The 8,840-nt window shown below is 68.7% G+C and overlaps 1 protein-coding gene across 1 annotated transcript in view; it reads left to right on the top strand.

Annotated features, from left to right (window-relative positions):
- Window positions 1–8,840, top strand: part of PIP5K1C (phosphatidylinositol-4-phosphate 5-kinase type 1 gamma) — a 21,984-nt gene that overhangs the window by 1,616 nt on the left and 11,528 nt on the right. The window contains exons 2-5 of the mRNA XM_027769615.1: window positions 3,539–3,570; window positions 4,976–5,068; window positions 7,357–7,487; window positions 7,969–8,086. Of these exons, the coding sequence (XP_027625416.1) occupies window positions 3,539–3,570; window positions 4,976–5,068; window positions 7,357–7,487; window positions 7,969–8,086 (374 nt within the window). The remainder of the gene's footprint in view (window positions 1–3,538; window positions 3,571–4,975; window positions 5,069–7,356; window positions 7,488–7,968; window positions 8,087–8,840) is intronic.

Here is an 8,840-nt window from a genome sequence, read left to right as displayed (position 1 = left end):
AGCAGCCGCACTGCAGTGCTCGACGCCGCGGCTGACTGGGTTCAGATCCCCGGGCCGGGGCGTGTGCATGTGCCCCGCATCCTGAGGAGCGGAGGGCCGGGGCCAGGCTCACGGTGACGGTGACGAGACCCTGTGGGGTCTCTGCTGGGGTACGGTACGTGGGTGCTCGCAGCCCATGGTGACACTGGTGCTGTGTGACAAGCACCCCAAAGCCTAAAGCAGGGTGGGGAGGGGAAGGGGCCGTTCCCACGTGGCCAGCTTCATGGTTCGAATCCTGGACCCAGCAGCTTGGAAAGCATGCAGGGCGTGTGCGTGCCCAAAACCCTGAGAGGAGGGTGGTGGAGAAAGGACTGCGGCGTGGCCGTCCCCGCGGGGTTCTCACGTGCCCTCTTGTCTCTCTCTGCCTGTCTGGGAGCACACGTGGTCCACCCCGTGGCTTAGCTGTTGGTCCCCTGCGACCTGTGGTCTGGGCGGGGCTGGCCAGCCGTCTGGGGCCACTCGGGTCAGCCACTCCGTGGCCAGTGCAGCACCAAGCCCTCGGGGGCCTCCGTCCCCAGGTGCCCGGCTCTTCCGTGGGCCGCCTCGCCGCCCTCTCCCCGCGTGGCTGCAGGGTCCCTGGAGTGTGGTCGGGGGCTGCCAGGCACAGGCCGGCCGTCGTTCATGTCCCCTGCTGGTCGGAGCACGCACATGCCACCCGGCACGTGACCGCGGGAGCCCGCCTGCCGTTCGAGGGTGTTCAGGCCCAGCCGGGGGCTCCCCATCCACCCTATCCTGCTGGGCTGAGCCCGAGGGGTGCCTGGATCTGGGCCAGCATCTGAAGGGCCCTGGGTCCCCGGTCGCTGCTCCTCAGGAACCCACGGACGGCTGTGCAGGACATCGGGATGCGAGCCCGAGGGCGGCCGGCCCTGCCCTGCCCCGGCTGCACCTCGCAGGCTGCTCCTGTGCCTGTCCGTCTGAGTCGCGGTGACCCAGCACCCAGCCTGGGCACCCAGCCTGGACAGCCCTCGGGGCAGCACCCCAGGGCCACAGGCCCCTGCACCGACCGGACAGGCCTCGGGTCCTGCTGAGACCAGTCACCCTCTCCCAGTGATGTCCCCTCTGCGCTCAGCGGGCTGTGCCATGTCTGTGCGTGGGGACTGTGCTGTCACTCCCCCCAGCATGCCACACAGCACCGGGAGGTGCCAGGAGCCGGGGGATTGACGGGCCCTGCTGGGCCAGGTCTGGGTGAAGCAGGAGCGGACCGTGCAGAGGCTCGGAGGGCGGACAAGGCCGAGGCCCAGCTGTGCAAAGGCCCTGGGGCAGGACCGGGCTGGCGTGGGGGAGAGCAGGTGGGGCCGAGGGGCTGAGCGGCTGGAGCAGAGGGAGGTGCGAGGTGAGCCGGGCTGGGTGTGGGTGCGTGAGCCTGGAGCTGGGGGAGGTGCTTGGCGTCCCTCCCTGCCCTGGGGCTCCACCACCCAGGACCCCCAGTGGCTTCCTCCTCCAGGCAGGGTGTGAGGCCCCTCTCTGGGCGGGGAGGCCCCTCAGGCTGGGCCAGCCCTGGGGCCTGGTGCCCGGGAGCCCAGCCAGTACACCAGCTCCGGGGCAGATGGGAGCCCTGCCTCCAGCCTTCTCTCTGGAAGCAGGCCTGGTCCAGCCAGAGTGGCCATCTCCGCTCCGTGTCCCCCACCCCGTACCTGGCTGTCCCCACCGCTGGTCTGACTGCCCAGCGGTCCGCCGTGCGCCGGCGTTGGGGAGGCCCGGCTCAGCCATCCCGCCTGTTCGCGCATCACGGGTGTGGAGACGGTGCCCCACCGAGTCTGCGTGGCAGGGACGGAGCAGGGAGGTGTCCCTCTGTGGGTCGGGCCACACACCCAGGGGTGTCAGCGAAGGCAGGCCCTGCCTCGGAGCCTGTCTATCGTCACCAGGAGGGGCCAGGACTCATCCGCAGGATGGGCGCAGCTGACGGTCAGAGGGTCCAGGTGGGGGACAGGCAGGGACAGGCAGAGCTAGGGCACGGCCGAGCGGGGAGGGGGCCAGAGTGAGGCTGGGCTGTGGCCCCACTTCACAGGGGAGGGGTCCCAGCAGGCGTGGGGCGGCGAGGGTAGCTGCAGGCCCGTGGTGCTGAGTGGCATGCAACCAGGCCAGAGGACACCTGCTCAGAGGTCAGAGGGGTGCAGGGCTGGCCCGAGGCTGCACAGCTCGCAGGCCCCACGAGGAGAGACAGGAGAGTCAGGGTCTGGTTTTGCCCCAGCCCCAGGCAGGACGCACCGGTACCCCGCGAGCCCCGCAGAGGTGGGCCGCACGCCCCAGCTATTTTTAAAACTTAATTTCCTCGAAAACAGGCACTGGTGCAGAAGGCAGTTAGTCACGCCTGGGGCTGGGTGGACGGTGACACCCTGACAGCCTCCTCCAGGGCTCGCTCTGTGTGGTGTGGGCGGTGGGGCCTGCCTGCCCTGTTGGAGTACCTGGAGGCCGGGGGACGCCGCTGGGGGAGGCTCCTGTATGCAATGCCCGGGGCCTCCAGGCTGCTGGGGTGGGCCCTGCACTGAGGCGGGAGGATGCCGTGGAGCGGGGTGGGCGTCAGGGCTGGGCAGCCCCTGGCCCAGGGGCCTCCGGACCAGGTCTAGAATATTCCCGGTGGTCCCCGGCCGGTTTCCTCCGTCTGTTTGTTTCCTCCCCGCTCCCTCACGGCGAAGGGCCCGTCCCGCCATCGGACGTGGCGCAGACGATGGTGGCCACCACGTCCCCACCCAGCTCCTTCCCGGGTGGGCTTCGGCCTGGGCTGCGTGACACGCGGCTCGGCATGTCCTGTCACCCTGGCCGCGGCCACCCCTGGGCTGGGGAACTCGACGTGGGGACTGGGGTTCCCAGCTGGGCAGGCTGAAGAGGGCAGACCCCCACATGTGCGGGGAGGCCCCTCCACAGGCCCAGGATGACAGGAACTCTCCGTCACCTGCGAAGCCCTGAGGCACCCTCCCCTCCCCTCCCTGCCCCTCCCCAGCATAGCGTCTGTCCAGGGAGCTCTGACCCAGCCTGTGGCCCTCCTGCCCCGACCTGGGCAGGGACCTGGGCAGTGGGAGGAACCTCCTGGCTGACACAGGGTCTCCAGGGGTCACCAGCCAAGTGCCCTGGGCTGGGGCCCCCAGTGCACTTGGCTCCCGCACCTGGCCTTCTGGAGGGGTGGGCGCCGCTGGGCAGGCTCGGCCCAGGACCGTGGATGGACAGGGCGTGGGGTCGGGAGACCTGCTCTAGCTCCCCCACCCCAGACAGAGCCAACCCACGTGGTGCCTCAAGGTCCCACCCTGACAACCCCGCACCTGGGCTGCCCACTCCTGCCCCCTGGTGACCAGGTGTCCACTGAGGTCCCCAGGCTGCATGTCCCTGCTGCCTGGTGGGTCCACTCAGCCGTGACCTCTGGTGTGTGTGTGACCCTGAGGCCAGCCCCCTGTCCTATGCCCACTCTGGGGGTGCAGGGGCCAACTTGGCCGGGCCTGGGCTCTGAGGCTGCAGGGCCAGGCTGGGCCGTGGCTCAGGCTGACGCCTCTCCTTCTCCCCGTAGGTCTGGCTCCTAAGAAGACGGCCCTGGCCGAGGTGAGCTTCCGAAGGGGAGGGCCCGGGTCCCCACCCTGACCCCCTGCATCACCGTGGGTGGGCCCCATGCCATGCAGTGCGGTCAGGCGGGTGGACACGTGTCTGTCCTGCCAATGGTTAAGTCCCGGGGCACAGTTCGGCCATGAGGGGGCGGGGCTGTGGGGTGGCGGAGGAGTGGGGCCGGCGGGCCTCGCACTGGGAGCTCAGCCCCTTGGGAGTCCAGTGCCAGCCGGGACCCTGGGTGGCCGGGCAAACACTCCGTGTGGGTGCAGGGACCGCAGCATGACCCGCGGCCCGTCCTCAGAGCAGCCGCACGGAGCGTGAGCACGTGCCGAGGCCGCGTGCTACGCTGCACACACAGACGGCACATGTGTGCACGTGTAGCATGCTGGGCCTTGCGTGCTGACGTGCGTGTATGGTGCACATGCGGGGCACATATGTGCCGTGTGTGGACACGTGTGCACATGTGTGTCTGCATGTACACGCACATACCTACACCAACACCCTCTTCCAGGACGAGGCTCCGGGAGCCTCTGGGCAGTGGTTGCCGTGAGCGGGGTGGGCACGGGGGCTGGTGTGCCCTACCCCGGGACAGCCTGCCGGGGTCCAAGAGCCATGCAGGGCGAGGGGAGAGGCAGCCGGCGGGTCAGGAGCAGCCCGGGCTGAGTCCCTGAGACCGGCCGTGGCCACTTGTCCTCACCCGGGACGCCTCCACACGGGTGCTTCAGGGAGTCGCACATCCACCCCAGAGGCAGGAGGCTTTGTCCCCTGACCGGGGTGTTTCAAGTCCACTGTGGGGTGGACCCCGGCAGGGTGGCGGGGAGGCAGCAGCCCGAGAGGACTGTGGAGGGGAGGAGGTTCCTGGGGAAGCCCACCCCCTGGTGGCCGCAGGAGAGAGCTGCTAGCCTGGGCTGAGCGGAGGGCTCTGCAGGTGCAGGGGTGGGGTGGGACAGGGTGGCCTGAGCGGAGGGGCTGGCCCAGCTCCCGGGTGGGCTCAGCGGGTGCCTTGAAGCCGTAGCTGTAGCCATCGGGACGGGGAGCCATGGAGGGACACCCAGGCCTCGCTGCCCCACGGGCCTTCCCTTCCACCTCTGCTCCTCTGGGCTCTCAGGCCTCTGCCCCCTCTCACGCCCCCCCAGGGGCTCTCCTGGGCGATCCCGCACCCCAGGGACCCTGGGCACAGCCTGGGGACATCTGCGGTGTCACCCTGGGGGTGCTACGGCAGTGGGTGTAGCCAGGGGCCCTGCTCAGCACAGAGGCCAACCTGCCACAACCACATGCTGGGGTGGGCCCTAAGGTTAGGGCCCAGGAGCCCTCCGGGGGCCCAGTGACGGTGCCCCTCCCCGTGGTGACGCGGGGCTCCTGGCACCCTGGCCCTGCCCTCTGACGCTCCCCTCCTCCCCAGGCCCCATCGACGGCCGGGCAGCCGGGCCCTGGGCACGGGAAGAAGCTGGGCCACCGCGGCGTGGACGCGTCTGGAGAGACCACGTACAAGAAGGTCCTGTCCGCTCTCAGGGTCTCGGGGTGGGGGCTCTGCGGCCGAGGGGTGTGCCTGGGCTCGGGCTGCGGCCGCAGGTGGGCACTCCCATGGCCCTCAGGCCCTAGCGAGGCCCCGTCCTGCACCTCCCCACCGGGCAGCCGGGTCAGGTGCTTCTGGGCTGCACCTGCCTCCACGTCCAGAGCACCCCCGGCTTCCACAGTGCTCGGCCGCTGAGCCCGGTGCTTCGTCCAGACAGGGGTGGCAGCTCCCCCATCGCATGGGTTTGGGCTCCCACGTGGCCAGGGGCCCTGACCCCCCTGCTGCTGGCCCTGCCTCAACTGCGGTTTCACTTCTAATTTTCTGTAGGGCGCATGCGCTCACCAGAGAGAGAGAGGGAGGGAGGGGAACGGACAGTGAGAAACCACCCGGGGGAACAGCACACGGCAGTCCCTCTCCACACCCCTCGGAGCGTGGGGCACGCATGCACACGCCTGCTGTGACCCCAGCTGGGTTCAGGACTCGGTCCGGACAGCTGGCCGTATGGGGTCCAGCACTGCCCTCCACGCCCAGCCGGCCCCGGCCGTGGTTTCGTTTAAGAGAGATTTTTGCTCCAGAGACAGAGACAGAGACAGAGTGAGGAACCACCCCCGGGGGGATGGCCACGTCGAAGTCCCTTCTACATTCTCCTTCTTCCCGGGATGTTGGGCACGCACGCACACACTCCCTTGTGAGTTTCAAGCTGCCGGGTCCAGGACTCGAACCGCGGTTGACTACGTGGGAGTCCAGCAATGTGACCTTTATGCCATCTGCTGGCCCCTCACCTATGCTTTCTGTTGTCCGGATCAGTTCTGCGGAGAGGGCCCACAGACCACGTGGCTCACACCATGAGGGCCCACGGGGATCAGGTCCTTCTTCCGTGGGCTGGACGGGAGCAAGGGAGGGAGATGGAGGGACAGACAGACAGGCAGACGGAGGGAGAGGGAGGGGCCGGCGCCAGCTGGATCTTTGCACCACGACCTGTCCAGCCTTGGCTGGCCCGGGCCCTGGCACATGCTCCCGGGTACAAGGAGGACTCGGGTGGCCAGCCTGGGACCTTCCTGTCAAACCCAGTGACATGTTAGCCGCCATGCCCTGGCTGGCCCGGGGAATAAATGGGTCTATGTGTTGAGGGTCGTGTAGTCACCTCATCGGGTTCCAGAACATTCCATGGCCCCAAGAGTAGCCCACCCAGAGGCTGGGGCCGGGGCCGGCCCGGAGTGCCCAGGCATCCTCTCAGGGAAAATGCGTGGTGGCCCGGCCATGGCTGCACCCCTGAGATGCTGCCCTGCTTCCGGGACCTCGTGAGAGGCCAGGAGGCTGAGGCAGGACACTCGTGGTGGCTCCGAGACCCTGCCTTTGGAAGTTGGGTTAAAAGGCAGTGAGCAGGTGGCTGCCCCCGTGGTGGGGCGAGGTCGTGAGGCGCTGACTCAGGGCCGACAGCTGGCCCCGCGCGGGCACGAGCCACAGCCCCGGCACCTCCCGGGAGCTGGCGCAGGGCACCGGAGGGGACGTGTTACACCCCTGGCGTCTGCGTGGGGAAACCAAGGCAGAGGTGGTGGCCCCAGTGAGATGGGAGCTGCTGGCAGGCGGCGGCAGGACGTCGGCGTCCCCGCTGGCCGGCCCCTGCTGCTCAGGGCCGCGTGGAAGGCAGCCATGGTTAAAGTCCCGCCCTGATGCCGTGAGACACGCGTCAGGTGCCCGTGAGCCTGCGTCCCCCAAGCCCAGGCCTGGCGGAGGGAGCCGGGCCTGCCCCGTACCCGCACCCCACTGAGGGCGCTGTCTCCCTGGCGGGCATGTGGCCCTCTGGCACTTAAAGGAAGAAAATGTGGGGACCTTCGGGGCCCGACAGATGGCGTGGTGGTTCAGGCTCTGGACTCCCACATGGCCGACGGCGGCTCGGGTCCCGGACCTGGCAGCTTGCTTTCTCACTCTCCTCTCTCTCTCTGTCTTGTTCTGTCCCTCTCTGGTCAAATTAAAATAAGTAAAGTTAAATGAAATACTTCTTTTAAAAAAGCAAACAGGTCTCAGGGCCACACACAGCAGTCGAGGCCACGGCCAAGCCACTTCCTTGCTGTGGCCCGAGAGGGACAAGCGTCCTCTTCCTGCCCGTCCCCGTCCCTGCACGGTGGCAGTGGCAGGAGGGCGTCCCGTTCCGGGAGGGCGCAGTCTGAACGCTGCCGCCCGGTGCCGGGTGCCCTCTGCGTGCGGGGTGGGGCGCGGGCTGCGGCAGGGACTGCCGCCGGCCCTGACACCCGTGGTCCCCCCAGACCACCTCCTCCACTCTGAAGGGAGCCATCCAGCTGGGCATCGGCTACACCGTGGGCAACCTGAGCTCCAAGCCGGAGCGCGACGTGCTCATGCAGGACTTCTACGTGGTCGAGAGCATCTTCTTCCCCAGGTACGGCCGCCGGCCTAGCGCCCTGTCCTCAGGACGCCCTCTGCTGGGGCACACAGGGCCCTTCCGGCCCTCAGTTAGGACGTTCAGTCGCTGCTGACTCGGAAAACAAAGACGGGGTTGATTTCCCCCTCATAAAATCCTAACTGGCTCCCCCACGTGCACCCTCTGTACCCGGTGGCCCCACGTGGCTGCCTTCCAGCAGGAGGAAGGAAGAGGGAGTAACGTGTCTTTGCCTCTGAGGCCTAGTGGTACCCTTGGCTAGGTGTAGTCACGCGACCAGCCACACCTAGGTGCCAAGGAGGCTGGGTAGCGTAGTCTGTTCTGGCAGGCATGAGCCTGGACACACCCCATCAGGGGCCCCGGGCTGCTCGGGGGTTGGGCCGCCGTGAGAAGCCTGGGGAGGGCCACTGGGCGTAGGGGGTGCGGGGTGAGGGGACCCATGCCCGTCCTCACGGCCTGCCTGTGTGCCCTTCCTCCTCAGCGAAGGCAGCAACCTCACCCCTGCCCACCACTTCCAGGACTTCCGCTTCAAGACCTACGCACCTGTCGCCTTCCGCTACTTCCGGGAGCTCTTCGGGATCCGGCCAGACGACTACCTGGTGGGTGTAGCGGTCAGCTGCCCCGTGGCCACACGCCGGGCTGTAGGGCGATGCTGGGGCGGGAGCTCCCGGGGGACGCTCCCCGCGGTCCGCTCACTGGCCGGCTGTCGGCAGACCCAGCCTTTCCCGATGGCAGGGCAGAGTGACAGCCATCTCCGCCGCGTCATCGTCCACCGCTGTCAGAGCAGGATGGGCCTGCGTGGTCGGCCCGCGGAGGGCGGGACCCTCGGCCCCACGCGCTGACCCGTAGCAGCCAGCCCTCCCGTCACGGAGCATCCAGGCCCCAGCGCGGCCCCGGCCCCGGCCCCGGCCCCATCCCCATCCCCACTCCTGCCAGGCGTCCCTGCCTGCACGAGCCCAGCTGGGGGGCTTAGTCCACCGACGGGCGTACCCGAGACGGGAGAAGTGCAGGCTTCTCTGCTGGAGGGAGGCCGCCCCACGCAGGGCAGGACCTGGTGCAGAGCGACTGGCTCTGGCCCCCTTTCCCGTCTGAGTCCGTGTGCTCAGTCATGGCCCCCAGTGACTGTCACAGCCCAGGCCCCAGCTGGGCCACCAGCAAGGGGCAGAGTGTGCGGACACTCGATGACACAGCCGAGTGCCCACCCGGGAGTGTCTGCCCACAAGGAGCACGTTCAGAACTCCAGCCTCGGGAGGTCAGACCGGGAGTCAGGCCGCGGCCTCGAGGCTGAGGCTGGCGGCGGGTCCCTGCGCCGTGCTGGCCGGCGGGTCTCCACCATGGGAAGGCCTTGTCTTC

The sequence above is a fragment of the Tupaia chinensis genome, unplaced genomic scaffold, assembly GCF_000334495.1.
Source record: "Tupaia chinensis unplaced genomic scaffold, TupChi_1.0 Scaffold149964_2, whole genome shotgun sequence".
NCBI classification, from domain to species: Eukaryota; Metazoa; Chordata; class Mammalia; order Scandentia; family Tupaiidae; genus Tupaia; species Tupaia belangeri.
Note: the sequence above shows the minus strand (reverse complement) of the source record. Positions and strands in the feature narration are given on the sequence as shown.